General features: G+C 54.6%; 1 protein-coding gene across 6 annotated transcripts in view; it reads right to left on the reverse strand.

Annotated features, from left to right (window-relative positions):
• Positions 1-2773: 2773 nt before the first annotated feature.
• ARHGAP26 (Rho GTPase activating protein 26) overlaps positions 2774-15347 on the reverse strand; it is a 100762-nt gene continuing 88188 nt past the window's right edge. For 2 of the 6 annotated variants that reach the window (XM_086851817.1, XM_086851816.1), the window contains 3 exons: positions 8876-8986; positions 7057-7148; positions 2774-5255 (listed from right to left, as the gene is read on the reverse strand). In XM_086851817.1, the coding sequence (XP_086707943.1) occupies positions 5167-5255; positions 7057-7148; positions 8876-8986 (292 nt within the window). In that variant the 3' untranslated portion in view covers positions 2774-5166. Of the gene's footprint in view, positions 5256-7056; positions 7149-8875; positions 8987-10087; positions 11625-15347 lie in introns of those variants that run through there. The other 4 variants (XM_086851819.1, XM_086851818.1, XM_086851821.1 and 1 more) reach the window with 2 other exon arrangements.

A 15347-nucleotide genomic window follows, 5' to 3' on the forward strand; every position in this document is an offset into this window, starting at 1 on the left:
TGTCCCCAAGGAGCAGAACATAGAGGGGAAATCATCTCCAGGGGCTGGGCAGGGGGAGCTGCAGCCCTGAGGAGCTGAGAGAGGAGATGGGGGGACAGGCAGTGACACAGGGGGGCTGTCCCTGCCATCCTGTCACCCTGGGCTCCTGCCTTGGCCCCAGCACATTCCTCTCTGGGCTCCTGCAAGAGCAAATCCAGAATTAAAACCCAGCATTTTTAATTCCTCCTTTCTCTCCCACCGTTTCCTTTTTTACCCTTTTTGGCTCGCAGGCAGCGTTTCCCCAGCTGAGCCGCACGTGTTCCCACCCCAAACAAACAGCACTGGCCTGCGAGCCTCAAACACAGCAATTACTAAAAATAATTTAAAAAAATCCACCCAGCCCAACCCAACCCTTGGCAAGTCCGAGGGAAGCCGAGGGATGTGGCTCTCTCACCCTCCCCTCCCGCAGCCCCTCTGTGGGGCAGGGACAGGCTGGGGGTGTCCCCTGGAGTCCTGGGGGGCTCCTGCTGGCCCTGGCCAGGGCTCTCTGCCCCAGGCTGCTGCATTTGCTGAGCATAATGGGGCTGAAACAGCTCAAAGCTCCAGGGCTAAATATATCCCCGTTGCTGGGGAAATAAATAATAAACAGCAGCACGATGGGGATGGCGTGGAGTCATCGCTTCTGCAGCGCTCCAGGTGCCACACACGGCAGCAAAACTCAACCAAAACTGCACAGAAACTACATTGTGGCACTGAACTAAAAGCCCAGCCAAACCCAAACTTGGCAAAAAATAACCAGCAGTAAAACAGGGGCAAAAGCAGCACATGCATATCCCAGAGTCAGAAATATTTCTGATAGATAATGGCTGCAGCAAAATTAATGAGCTTTAGGAAGGAACAATCCATCTCCAGGATCTCTGGGACTGGGAAGGGGAGGGCAGACGGGGCTGCTCCATCCCTGGGTGGCACCGAGGTGTCCCCACGGTGCCAGGGGCTGTGGCTGGCTGTGGTGACCAGGGTCAGGGCGAGCTGGTTTGCACAAGAGCAGGGCAGCTGTGGGAAAGCTCCTGGCTGCCAGGACAGTGGGACACGGTGCCATCGGCTGGAGATGGGCACTTACCTGTGTGATCGTGGGGAGGGGCTTTGGACAAGGACATGGAGGGACAGGACACAGGGAATGGCTCCCAGTGCCAGAGGACAGGGTTAGGTGGGGTATTGGGCAGGAATTGTTCCCTGGCAGGGAGGGCAGAGCAGCTGTGGCTGCCCCTGGATCCCTGGCAGTGCCCAAGGCCAGGCTGGACAGGGCTGGGAGCACCTGGGACAGTGGGAGGTGTCCCTGCCATGGCAGGGGGGCACTGGATGGGATTTAAGCCCTTTTCAGCCCCCTGTGCAGGGAGATGCTCACCACGGTGGTTCCTTCACTGCCAGCCACATTCCAGCCCTTCTGGGGCTCATCCCTGGAGCCTCTCCCACCACCTGTCCCTCCTGCTCTGCTCTTCACTCCCAGATGCTGCAAAGGAAAGCCCTGAGCACTCTGCAGACATTTGATTATCTGATTGCCCAGGGCAACAGCTGGGCCTGGGGAGCAGCTGTGGGGGGCTCCCAGAGAGATGGGGACACAGCAGGGACACAGAAATGTCCCTGTGGAGCTGGGATTGCTCCAACTCCCCCACACCCCCAGCTCCAGAGCCAGCTCTGCCATCCCCACCTAATCCAAGCCAGGCTGGTCTCCGGTGACCCGGCTGCCGCGGACTTTTTCCCCTTCCTGCGTGCGTCAGTGAGTTTAGAGCCCAGGTGTGATTTTCTAGACCCTTTTGTCTGAGGTTCAGAAGCAGAATAGGCTTCATTAGCAGAAGGGAGGATTTACAATAAGTAATAGGTAGGTGCTACCTCGTGAGCTGTCAGCATGGTGCTAAATTACCAGCTGAGCCCGTCTGCAAACAATCAGCTCCTCACCCAGAGAACAGAGCTTTAAACAGCTATTTCTTAAAAAAAACTTTGCTTTTAATTGTTATTTCCCAAAAGCTAAAAATCAGAATTAGCCCAAATGCACAAACTATAATTGCTTTGAGGTTTCTGGTTCGTTAGGAGTGTTGAACCAGCACGCACTCACATCTCCATCCTCAGGCTCTGGCTCTGTGCAGGTGAATTCTCCCCTCAGCTACCCCTGATCCATCCCTGGGCTCCACTGGTGTCCACGAGGCTTTGGCCTCTTCTCCAGGCAACCAGGGACAGGACAAGAGCAAACGGCCTCAAGCATCCAAACCAACCCCAGCCCAACGCAAACTAAATCCATCCCAATCCAACATCCAACACCCAACCCAGCTAATCCATCCACAACCCAACACCAGAGAGAGCCCAACCCCAAAGCCAGCCCAACCCCAAAGCCAGCCCAACCCCAAACCCAGCCCACCCTAATTTGTCCAGCTGCCACCAAACCCAAACCAAACTCACTTGTGGAACATTGGCCATCGATGTGAAACATGGCAGGGCTGCACCAAGGGACTCTTCTGAAGTCAGTTCCAACAGACACCACTGCACCATCTCTTGTTTTTGGTTTAATGCCCACAGTGACCAGCCAGGGGCTGCAGGAGAGGCTCTGCCCATTGGCAGCGTCACCACCCAGCTTTCGTTTCATTTTGACTGACAACTTTAATATCAAGCATCAAATGTTGTGTCAGGCTGGTTTAAAAATATTATTTCCTATCTTTAATTTCTGTTGGAATAAACCAATGTTTACTACAGTATTAAAGCTGGCCTAAAATGGGAACATTTAGTGAGCGTTCCAGACAAGTTTTTCTTTTTGGAAAATTTTAATTAAAAAAAAAATATTCCACTGGCTCTCCTGGAAGAGCAATAACTTCTGCCTCAGTTTGATTTCCTTTCCTCCAGGAGACATCTTGTAAATACATCTGCGTGGGACTTTTGTTCCCAGAAACTCTCTAGGTAGCACATCCAAAAGCTCCCAAGGGCCCATGAAAAGGAATTTACTCCAGTCTCGGTAACTGGAGGAGCGGGGGGACCCTGCACAGGGAGGTTCTGTGGGGACACGGTGGGAGCAGCAGTGCTGGTGCTCACACAGCATCACAAGCAGGATCCTGAACAGCCTGACCCAGACAAAGCCTTTTGGAGCCTCTTGGCCCTCTGCAATTCCCATTCACCCCCAGCCCTGCTCCGCCCCGGCAGAGCCTCGGGACAGGACAAACACAAACACAAACAGCGCTGGCAGGTGACAGAGGACACAGTGAGGGATTTTAAACCCCTTTCCCTCGGCCCTCCCCACCTCTCTCCCAGCCCAGGGAGGGGCTCTCGCACACCCCCAGCCCCAGGGCCCAGCCACCGAGTGCAGCCAGGGCTGGAGAAAGCCAAGGCTGGATACAGCCCAACCCCATCTGATGCCAGGGCTGGATAAAGCCTCATCCTTGGCTTCAGGAAAGCCAAGAAATAGCACAAAAGTTGGCTATAAAACCCAAGGATGGAGATGAACCAGCAACGTGCGAGGGAAACACCGGATTTTATCCCTACAAACCTCTCTCCCTCTTCATCCAACTCCTCAGAGCAGAGACCACGAGGCAGTTTGGGGACATCACCCCTGCCCAAACCATACCAGCCATGTGAGTGAGGGGCCCAGAGTGTTCCCCAGGGGTTATGGAGAGGGTGTGATCCCATGGGAATGAGCTGTGCCACCCACCTTGGAAAGCAGGAAAAAAATGATTGCCTTTTTCCTCTTTTTTTTTCCCCAAGACAAAAGCCCAGGAAGTTTAATTACTGTGGACAAAAACGTGAAGAGGGCTGAAATTTCAGCTCCCTCCTCTCTAAGTGACACCACGGACTGAAGGAAGCAGCAGCTCCAGGCCAGGGGCCGGGGGGTTTGGAGCCTCTTGGTCACCAGCTTCAAAGCTCTTCTAAAAATATCAAATATAGATCTTCTCCTCATAATATTTCAAGATACTCTATTTATACATTAATCCTTTCAAAAATAAAAAGCGACACATAGAGCAATTCAGTCACTGAGAGTCTTTAAAACTGTTACAAAAAGCCATGACCTCCATCCCCAGCGCCACGGGCCAGGGGTTCTCTTGAGATGTTTTTTTTTATAAAATATGAATCCAGCTCTCAGAATCCCGGCTCTGCAGTCAAACAGGGCTCCTTCTCCCAGCTGCCCCTTCCAAACTCCCTGGAGCCATGAGGGGTTTGCACACTGGCGCTGCTGGGCCCTCGTGGCGTGTCCAGGGAGGCAGGAGCCGGGCTGGAGCAGTCCAAGGGCTCCTCCCTGGCTCTCCACAGCCCCATCCCGGCCACAGCAGCAGCAAATGCCCCCCAAGGATGGAAATAATTCACCTGGCACAACCAGCACTGCACAGACTTGGCACAGACGAGGCTGCAAGCAAGGGAAGCCTGAAGAAGGAGGCAGAGGCAGCTCCAGCAGGGCACACTGTGTGTGTGAGCACGGATGTGTCTGTACAGAGGGACTGGGGCAGGGAGGTACCAAACAGCCCAACAGCAGCACTGAGGCGTGCCTGGGGCTGCAGGGGACGGCAGCACGGGCTGCTCACCTCACACACACTGAGGGTTACCCCACAAAATCAAAACCTTGAAAATAAAAAAGAGCGTGAGGGGTTTGGTCCAAACCCTCCTCAGTGCAGCGAGCAGGGCCTGGAGAGCCCAGCCAGCCCCGAGCCCCCCGGGCTCGCTCTCGCCTGCAAGAGCCAGCGCTGCCCAGGGGCACCTCCAGCCCGGGAGCTCGGCCCCCTCCCCTGCCCCAGAGCCCGGGGTGTGCCCTGGCACCACTGAGCTGGCCTTGGGACAGCCAGGGAAGGCTCTGGGAGCACAGGGCTCTCCTGGGTGGGACCCTGGGCTCCCAGGGACTGTCCCCCTGCAGCCTCGGGCCATTCCCAGTCCTCAGCTCAGCTCCTCGCAGCACTCGGCCGTCCCTTGGCTGGTTCTCCATCGCTGGGATGGGGGCTTCAGCACCCCCACCTGGGGCTGGGGGAGTCTCTCCACATCCCCAGCACCACTCCCCCGCAGGCAGCAGGGAGGAGAGGCGACGTCTGAGCCACACAAACATCCAGCAGCGGGCACAGGGGCGTCCTCACCCCGGTCACACAGTGGCAGAGGGCACAGGGGCCTGCAGGACTCCCCATGGATACCATGGAACGCTCAGCAGTGGCACTGTGCACCCCACAGTTATAGGAACTCCACGTAGTTCTCGGGGATCAGTCCTGTCTTGCCGTTGAGGGTCCCTTCCAGCCAGCCGGGCTCCTGGGATGGGTGAACTGCAGAGACAGGGAGACTTCAGCTTGTGTTGATTCTTATGGAAGGAAACTAACAGTTAAAGATGATCCTCAAGGTCCCCTCTGACCCAAACCATTCTGTGAACACACCAAGGGGCTCAGGCAGCTGAAATGCTCTGTCCCTGCCTGCTCCCCTGGGGCTCCTTGGCCTCACCAAGTCAATCCCACTGCAGGACCCAGCGAGCTGCAGGCTACAAATACTCCCTGGGGCTGCTGGGCCGAGGAAGTGAAGTATTTGGGATAAAAACAGGGGCTCAAAACTTCCTCTGGATTTGAGCTAAGATCTCTTGGAAGTTGGAGAGAACGTGGTTAACTCCAGCACATGGTAACTCTGCACATCCCGGCTTGGCCTGGGCCCAGGCTGGAGGGAAATTGCATTAAGGAACAATCCCAGCGGGAAAGCAAACCCTGCAACCTGATTGTGTACAACCAGAAACCTGATCAGTCCTCAAAAGCCTTTTCTTTATTCAATCAACCTCCAAAAATTTGCTGATTTTGCAGGAGCCAGGCCAGGGTTACGTCTGCAGGCAGAGGAATATCCCCCCTCCCACAATAATGGTGGGAAGCTGCTTTTCCAGAGCTCCTGGAGCTCCCTGGGACTCTGCAGCTCTGGCCTCGCTCCCTTGCTCCACGTCTGGGGTCGCCAGCACGAGGCACCAGCGCAACTGGAGCTCCCAAAGTGCCACTTCTGCTGTGGGAGCAGCCCCAAACCCGGATCAAGCCGCTGCTCAGCCACCTGCAGCCTGACAGAAGCTCAGACAAGAACCTGGCTGCAAGCATTGCCAAGATCCCTTTGCCTCCTCTGGGCTGTGTAAAGCCCCGTGGTGGCAGCGGGACTCCCACCAAGCCAGGCTGGTTCCACCTCCCGTCCTCAGCCAGCCGAGTGACTGGAACACGCTGTGTGCTTTTTCCCTTGAATAATCCATTGATTTTTATCAGCAAACATAATGTATTTAATTCAAACTTGTTCCCCTCCTAGCTGCTCTGATTCCCACGGGCCCTCAGAGGGGAGACCATGTTTATTTATAAGATGACTACAGAGCTGCTTTGGAGGATTGTCTTTAATTCACACATATTCATCCTCCTCCCCTTGCTGCTGTATTCGCCTCTATATCCCAGGGCAAAACCAGTGCCTGTGGCAGCAGCTTCCCAAATGACAATGCTTAGCATTTAAAAGCCAAGAATGACTTGGAAAGTAGTAAAAAGTCTTTTCCTGACGCTGGGATTATAACTAAGCCAGAGCTGCTCAGTTCCACAGGGCACAAAGTCTCGGAGCAGGAAACACCAAATCCGTGTTCATTAGGGTGGTGTCTGAGCAAAGCCCACCTGCCCCAGCAGGAAGCACTCGTGGCTTTCCCAGCTCCTGCACGAAACCTCACAGCAGCCACCCAGATCTGATACCCGGATCCCAATCTCCCCTTGGCAGAAGCCCCTGGGAAAGGCCGTGTTTGGCAAACTCTGGGGAGCCCAGGGCCCAAGGGGAGCCCCTGTCACCCTGAAAACTCAGCTTCTGAGCTCGCTGACATAGTTTTCTAAGTCTTTCCCAGGACAGTAACTATAAACACAGAGACAGGTATACATTCCTTCTGTTACACATCTTGTGATGGACATCTCTCATGGCCAGAGGAGTGGGAAACTGTTATCCTGACCATCCAACCCCTGGCCATGGTCAGAAACCTATAAATCCTGGGAGGAAAAATAAACTCTCTCTTCCTTTCACCACACCTCGAGCTGTGTCCCTGTGATCTACCCAGCAGCAGCAGCAGCAATCCCCAGCACTCACCGTTGTCGAACACGGTGCCGGCCGTGAAGGAGAGCTCGGAGTCGTGCTCGGCCTTGCAGGCGTAGAGCGCGCGGGCCTTGCGCAGAGGGGAGCTGCAAGAGAGGCCACGTGTGGGCACAGGGCCACCAGCACAGGCACAAGGCTCCAGGGGACCACAGCACAAATCCCAGCCTGAGCCCCGCTGGCACCGCCTGGACTGGCCCGCACTGGTGCCCAAACAGCACCAGCCCCAGCCGGAGGGTCCCAGGACGGCTCCAGGCTCCAGGATGGAGCTGGAATGTTCTGTATCTGAGGGGCCATCACTGGCCAGAGGCTGGCACAGAGCAGAGGTGGCAGCAGGTGCTGGCAGTGACCCACTGCCACCGGCCCCGCTCTGCCAAAGCCATCCAAGTGCAGCTGCAAGCACGAGGAGAATTTCACAAGGAGGAATTAGCACTTGGGGAAGGTTATTTCAAAACAGAAAGCCAAGCAAATCAGTGAAGAATTTGCTGCACTTCTTTAGAGCCTGTACCTGAAGGTAAAAAAGATTTAACAGCCATTAGATTTTGCTGGAAGTGTCAGCCCACACTGCAGGGGAGGGAATCAGAGCAGGGAGAACCAGGAATGGAGCAAACTGCTGGCAGAGAGAGGAAAAAGAGGGACCTCAGGGCTCCTCAGGCACAGCACAGGCACACAGAGCTGTCCCTGCACCTGGAATCCCCAGCCATCCTTCCCAGCTTTGGGCTGGAGCAGGGCTAGTGACACTGCCAGGCTGTGGTGACAGTGACAGAGCCAGCCCAGCCAGGCCCTGCTCGAGCAGCCCCCACATCCAGCACTGCTGCTCAGCTTGACACAGCCCAGGGAAGTGATGAAGTGCCCCAGGAGCTGCTGGGGTGCAGAACGAGGTGCCACCATTCTCAGATCAGTGGTTTTACCAATTTTATCTTTCCTTGGACTTGAAGTTCCCCCGAGTTCCTCAGATGAGCCCAGGGAAGCAGCAACGCTTCATGGCAAGAGCAGTTCCCCTCCAAACCAAACTCCAAGCCCAGGAGCTGGGAATGGTTTTGGCTTTGCTGCAAAGAGAGCCCAGAATGGAGATCTCTCCTCTCCAAATTCCAGCTGCCTGACACGAGCAGCTCCCAAACACTTCAAAACCAGGATGGGCAAACAAGCCTCCCAGCTCCAGAGGGTCCTTCACTGCCGGGGAGGCACCACTCGCACTTGAGAGCATCAGATGAAAAACAAAAGGTATTTTCAGGCACACAGGGACCCCTGGGCAGCGCCTGCTCTGGTGCAGGCACCCCAGGGCACAGGGGGACCCTGGGGCTGGCACACAGCTCAGCCTGCCCCACTGCTCCGGGAGCTGCTGGGAATCCTGCACTGCTTCGTCTGCAGCTCCCAGGAACGATGGGCTCCAGCGATGCCCAAGGACCTTCAGCCTGGGCTCACAGCAGCCACCCTGTGCCCATCACCCTCCTGGGATCCCAGATGATTTCTGTGGCCAGAAAAGCAGGGATGGCAGAGCTTTCCAAAGGCTCTTTACTCCTGGCAGTACACTTCTTACCTGTGGTAGAGCAGAGCAAAGCCAGCGTGGGGCTGAGCTGAGCCCAGCAGGGACACCGAGCACAGCTCCCGCTCCCTGACCCAGGGGCTCGGGGTGTTCCAAGGGGCTCTCCTGGGGCAGGAGGGCTTGAAAGCTCCCCTCTTGCTGAATGCAGACAGCTGTGCTGGGAGGGTTCGAGCAGGATGCCAAGGGAAAGGGAAGTGAAGTGGGGGAAACCGAGGAAATTAAACAGAAATAGCAAAAGCAACAAAAAGCCAAGCGAATTGTGCAACAGACCTGATGGGGGATGAGTCGCTGGACGTAGAGGAGGTGGGCATAGGACTTGATGGCGCAGAGAACATGGGCCAGGACGGTGAGAGGGGTGACGTTGGGCTTGGATTCTGAGGGCTGCAAGACATAACCAGAGACCTTATCAACGTGCAACCACAGCAACAAACGGCAACCGAGAGACACAGAGACGACAGCCGACGACAGCGAGTGCCTTGGGAATATTCCGAGCATGAGACAGCCACAAAATGAAGAGCCAAGACCTTGGGAAGTGTTTCAAGGCTGGATCTGCATCTGTCTGGACAACAAGAGCTGGATCTTCCAATTGACCCCCACTCCACTGCCCCGTCCATCGCACCTGGCACCCCACGTGCCGAGGGTCTGTGCTGGCCACTTACCTGCCTCGTGCTCCCCCAGAGCTGCCAGAAACAGCTGCTGCCATTTCTGGATGTTAATGATGCCTGAGAGCAGCCTCCACCCCCTCTGTCTGTCACTTGAGGTGCTCATACATGCCGTGTATAGAAGTGTCATTGATTTTGTTTTCCATGCTTTACATCCCTTTTTCCCCTTGTGCTGACTCCTGAGGCCACAGCTGTCAACTGGAGCTGAGTCAAGATACTGGATTGGTAAAGGCACAGAAGTTTTTGGGTCCTTCCAAACTGTTTGATTCAGGTCATTCTCAGTTTCAGCTAAAACCAATTATTGTACTAAAACATCAGTTTGATTCATTTACTGCTTCTCTGCTTAGCAACTCACTGGTATTCCCTATCCAATTCAGATTAGAAACTCCATCCCTGATAAAACACCAGAAATCCTTGTCCACATTGCAAATGCCTCTGTAAAAACAAGAAGTTTTGTAAAAGCATCGTGACTTGTGTTTTCTCCTTGAGAGAGGGACAGTACCTCTGATGACAGAGTGATGGGTGAGACAGGGCACAACCCCCAGGATGTCCTTACCCCTCAGCTGGGGCCTTCTGGGGTAGAGGGAAGGGATTCAGGGAATGGTGGCTGCACAAGTGGAGAACCTCAGCCCTACAAGAGTTCAGACCAACATTTAACCTTCCCCAATGTCCTCTGGTGCCACCACAGGGGGATATTTATGACATGGATGCTTTCCCCTTGGAAATAGGACCATCTCTGTTCAAGACCAAACTCTTGGCTTGACTCCTTGCAGAAGCTGTGTCACTGGATTCAACAGACACTGATTAATTCCCTCTGGAATTACAGGCAACACCTTTATTATGTCAGAAGATTACACACACAGAGAAATGGGATACAGAAGTGAGTGAAGCATGACTTCACCAGAGGCTGGAAAACGGGGAATGCTGTCAGGCAGGCTATCAACGAGATCCTCAAAATGTTCTGCTAATAATCATCACTATTTAAAAACAATCCTTTAGCATTTCTGTCATCAAAACTGTCCATCTTCTGAAAAATGAGTTTTCCTGTCTTTACCAAACCTGACAGCCATTGGTACTTCCCAGATATTCCATCTATTCCTGCCCCCAAACAGGAGGTGCTTCCAAGGACACCTAAACTGCCAAAATTAACCCTTTAAGCAGCAGTTCTTTCAAAGAGATGGCCTAGCAATTCCCTTCTCCAAGAGGAGCCTGGCCAAGGTGGGACTTGGAGGGGCAACGAGCTGGTGGCCAAAACGTGGCTGAGCCTGTCCTGCTGAGAGTGGCCACCCACAGCCACCAGCTCTCCCACCACTGTGGCTGTGGGTGGCTCAAGGTGCAAGAGGCCATGGCACTGGGTGTGCCAGCATGGGATGGCCACTGTGACATGGCACTGGGTGTGCCAGCATGGGATGGCCACTGAGACATGGCACTGGGTGTGCCAGCATGGGATGGCCACTGAGACATGGCACTGGGTGTGCCAGCATGGGATGGCCACTGAGACATGGCACTGGGTGTGCCACCATGGGATGGCCACTGAGTCTGCCACCAACCCAGGTCCTCTCCACTGCACGAAGGAAGGAAAATCCAGTGGCACAGGGCTCCAGGACTAGGAATTGCTACTGCACTTTCTGAGATGAAATCATGGCACAAGAACACGGCTCTCACTGCTCCTCAAGTCGCTCTGTCATCGCTCCACAACTGCGCGCCCGCTCCGCTCGTGACAGTGGGGAATGCAACCACAGGGTTCTCCGAGTTACCAGGGAAAAAAGCCTGGAAGAACCAACACTCAGGCCAGCCTCTACCTAGGAAGTTATCACTAATTTGGAGCAGGATTTTGGTGTCTTTGGATCCTTGGTGCCACAGAAAACACCCCGTGCCCATCAGGTGCTCACAGAGGATGGACACGGTCCTATGGTGACTGAGCTGCTCTGCAAGTCCTTCCAGAACATTTCCTCAAGAAGAGCCCATGGATAGCTCAGGACCCAGCTGAGCTGCTCCCCAGCACTGACAGACCCCAGATGATGAGTGTGGAGGGTTCACCTCCCTCCCATGAAATTCAGGTGCTTCTTTTCAAGCTGCTGCTTGAGTATCACCCTCCTGAGCTTTTGTGACTGCCAGACCCGCGTCCTGCCTCGCTGGAGATGCCAGTGCACATGAGGGAACAGGCTATCCCGAGGTCTCTGGTGTTTTGGAAAACAGTTTTCTTGCAGGATCCAGTTTGCTTTGCTTCTCACAAAAAGAGCAGAGGTGGTGAGAGGCTGGGGGGGAAGTTCTGGCTGCTGCCTGCAGGCAGCAAATGTCAGCTGGATGGGTTTTTTCCTTCTTCTTACTCGGGAGGGCTTTGCGAGGGGCTCTTCCTGTTGGGTGCACAGTAGAAACAAAACAGAGAAAATTGCTAAGAACCAAAACCATCAGAAGCAGGAAACAAAGAAATGCCTCAAATTAGAGTCTTCCAAGGTGAGAATGGACCCTTCCCCAGCAGAAGCAGCTGGGGGAACTCCATCAGTGCATAGCCCAAGGCATCCTGAGGCCCTTCCTGCTGGTCTGAGTGCCCCTCGAGCAGTGGCTGTGATCCTGCAGGGAGGGAGCACTGCTGGGCAGGGCAGGGCACGGTGCCACAGCACCTGCAGGGGCACCTGCACCTTCCACTGCAGCTCCCTCCAGCAATCCCACTCTTCCAGCAAGCACAGTACTTGGAAATGAATTTAGGAGCTAAATCCTCCTCCCTGCTTCCCGTGCCGGCCGTACACGCTGCCTTTCCCATGCAGATGTTTAGTTTGTTGCACAAACACGTGAAAAAAAGCAATAACTCTTGTTTCAAGACTCTGCAGGAGTTGCTGGAGCTAAAAAACTTTTTTTGTGATCCCTTCTCCTAACCTGCCTCTTTCATTCCTCCTCCTCCACCCAGGCTGCCTCTGGCTGCTCACTCGGCTCAGGGCCCCGAGGCATGTGCAGCTCTCAGAGCCCCTCTCAGCAGGTCTCCAGACAACTTCTGCTGCTTTGTTCTCCTGGCCGAGAGGACATCACTTCCACTTCAAACATGTTTACAACTTGTTTATTTTTGTGGAACTCGGGGCTATTTCTGCCACAGAACATCTCACAGCTATGGATGGGAAGAGCCCACTGGAGCATTCCAGCCCTTTCATGAAATCACCTCAAGAATAAACAACAATATTCCCGTTCTGACATGATCAGTACCTGACTGCAGTAAAATACATCAAGGACCACCCAGCCCTTTGCTCCCTGATCTATTCCTAGCTGCAGAACATAAGGTTCTTCTCAAAAGCAACAAGAAAAAAGAAAATTACAGCTTTATGTAATGCCAGAGCACTTCAGCTCTGCTGAAACAAGGACAGACTGTAGCTCACCAGCAGCCATGGCTTTGTTGCCTAAATGAAATGGGAGGCAGCCTGGCTTTGGGAAGCTCCTGGGGCTCAAGGAGTGCTGAAGGTCCTAGCAAAGCTTGGAGTGATGGATGGGCTCCAGGAAGCCCAGCAGCTCCTGGGCACTGACCTGACCACCAGCTCACAGGGCTCCAGTCTGGCAGGGCTCCTCCTGTGCTTGGTACTTTGAGGCAAGAAAAATGATGTTTAACTCTCTGCAGTGTTACTCTCTCAGGAGGAATGTTGCTGCATGCTCGTTTGGGTGGAAAAAATGACACATTTAAAGGAAGAAGCAGCTAAAATGGCCTGTGGTCAGCATCACTTGACCAAACCGGTCCAAAAAGACTCCAATTCTTCAGTACAGACCTTCCCCACATCTCCATTTACCAGTTCCCCATCTCCATCAGCACAGATTTCAGGATCTTCTTCCCACCAACACGGACGTGTCCCTCTGTAATCCTGATGACACCCAGCACATGGGCTTGTCTTGTCACTTGGCTGCTTGGCTGATTTCCCATGTGTGGGAATATTTCCCTGCTTTAGTCATTTCCTAAACCATCTAAAAGCTTTTCCACTTGAATTAGAGAGAGCCCAGGATGAGTTCTGGCTGCGGGGAGGAGAGCTGGAGCTGCTGTCCCACGTTCCCAAGCGCAGACGGATGATGCTTGGTGGTGCAGAGGGAGGAGATGACAGAGCTGCTTTGGTACAGAATCCTGGCACAGAGCTCAGAGCCTGCTGCGAGTGCTGGAGAGAGCGAGGGAGCGAGCAGAGAGTCAGCAATGGATGAGTTCTCAGCATGAGCAGGCGCTGCAGGAAGGGAGCTGCAGGACCAGCCTGGTGCCAGCACAGGTGTCCTCCCAGGTGGGCTCCAGGTGATGGGAGCACCGTGACATCTTAACAGGGAACAGCATTTCAGTAACAGCTGCACAACTTGTTCACAACAGAGAATTACCAGTACCACCAGCAAGCTACAGACACACCAGTGACTGCTCTCACACGGTCCCAGCACTGGGACAGGCAGGGGGAGGTGGGGCAGGGAATGGAGGCAGCCACAGCTCCACACGAACCAGCCTGGACAGGACACAGAGTCACAGAATGGCCTGGGGCTGGAAGGGACCTCAAAACCCATCCAGTACCCCACCTGCCATGGCAGGGACACCTCCCAGTGTCCCAGGCTGCTCCAGCCCCAATGTCCAGCCTGGCCTTGGGCACTGCCAGGGATCCAGGGGCAGCCCCAGCTGCTCTGGGCACCTGTGCCAGGGCCTGCCCACCCTGCCAGGGAAGGATTTCTTCCCAACATCTCCACCTTTTGCTCAGCAGCTGCATTTTCTGCTCCATCAATACCTCCCTCCCTCTTCCTCTCTGCCCAAAAGGCTCTCAGCAGACTCAAAATCAGGCTGGAGGGTTTTATGTTGAACCGAGTGCTTTCAAACTGTGTTAAAGCTCTTAATTATTAATAGAAAAGTTGTAATGTGGCAGCAGGGAGACAAAGTGGCAGTTTAGGAGGGAAGTGTTGGTAAATCAGGAGCCAGTGTCTTAGTCATGGCTTCTCCATCGTGCCACAGCTTCTAACATGAGCTAATGCTGCAAGGCTGGGTGCATTAGTCACCAACAAATTCTGTTTGCAATTAAGCAGAACCCAACAGCCCTCCAGAAATCTCACTCCTCCCTGGCATTCATGCACTGCTATCTTACCTCCCCCTGAAAAGAAAACTCTCCCATCTGCCACCCCAGCAACCATATGGGATCCGTGGCAAATGAAGGAAATTAAAGTCCCTGTGGGATCACAGCTCCCAGCTCAGCTGTGGGGGGCTTGGGAGGATCAAATATTTGAGCTAAACACATCCTGTGCCCCGGGCAGCCCCGCAGCGCTGCCGAGCCGGCTCTGCCAGCCACGAGCAGCTAAAGCTGAGCTGTGTGGCTGAGGGTGACCTCCTTTTGGGAACCTGGAGCTGCAGGGAAGCTGAAGGATAGGGAAGGATGCTGTCCCTGCTGCCCACCCTGCCAGGAAACAATTCCTCCCCAGCATCCCACCATCCCTGCCCTCTGGCAGTGGAAGCCATTCTCACTGCCAGTCCAGACCCTTGTCCAAAGTCCTTCTCCAGTTCTCCTTCAGGCCCTGGCAGGGGCTCTGAGCTCTCCCTGAGCCCTCTCCTCCCCAGGTGAGCACCCCCAGCTCTCCCAGCCTGGCTCCAGAGCAGAGGGGCTCCAGCCCTGGAGCATGTTTGTGGCACAGAAGGGAATAAACTTCCCCTGCTCCTCAGGTTCCCCCAGGGACCCCCTGGGCACTGTCTGGAGCCATCCCCACGCCTGACCTCCCTTCCCTCTCCGCACAGTCTGAAGCCAGAGGGATTTTCCTCAGCTCCACAGGTGTCACAGCCACTGGCACTCATGTTTTTGCAGGTGCTGGTGCAGACATCACCAAAAGATGGATCAGTGCTCCTTCCCAGTGCCCAGCCAGGACACCTCCCCTGCAGGACCCCTCACTCGCAGGCCTGGGGCACAGTGCCAGTGCATGGGGACAGGCAGGGGACTGCTGCCAGCTCTGCTGCTGCTGACAATGTCCCAGCTTAGCACTGCCCTGTCACCAGTGTCTGCACAGCAGCGGGGGATTGGGTTACCCCCAGGTGAGGGGAAAGCGCTGGCCTTACAGCTCCAGCTAATTTAGGAGATTAATCAGGCACAAGGATCTCCTTT

Source organism: Cyanistes caeruleus, chromosome 15 (assembly GCF_971803275.1).
Source record: "Cyanistes caeruleus chromosome 15, bCyaCae1.hap1.1, whole genome shotgun sequence".
NCBI lineage: Eukaryota > Metazoa > Chordata > Aves > Passeriformes > Paridae > Cyanistes > Cyanistes caeruleus.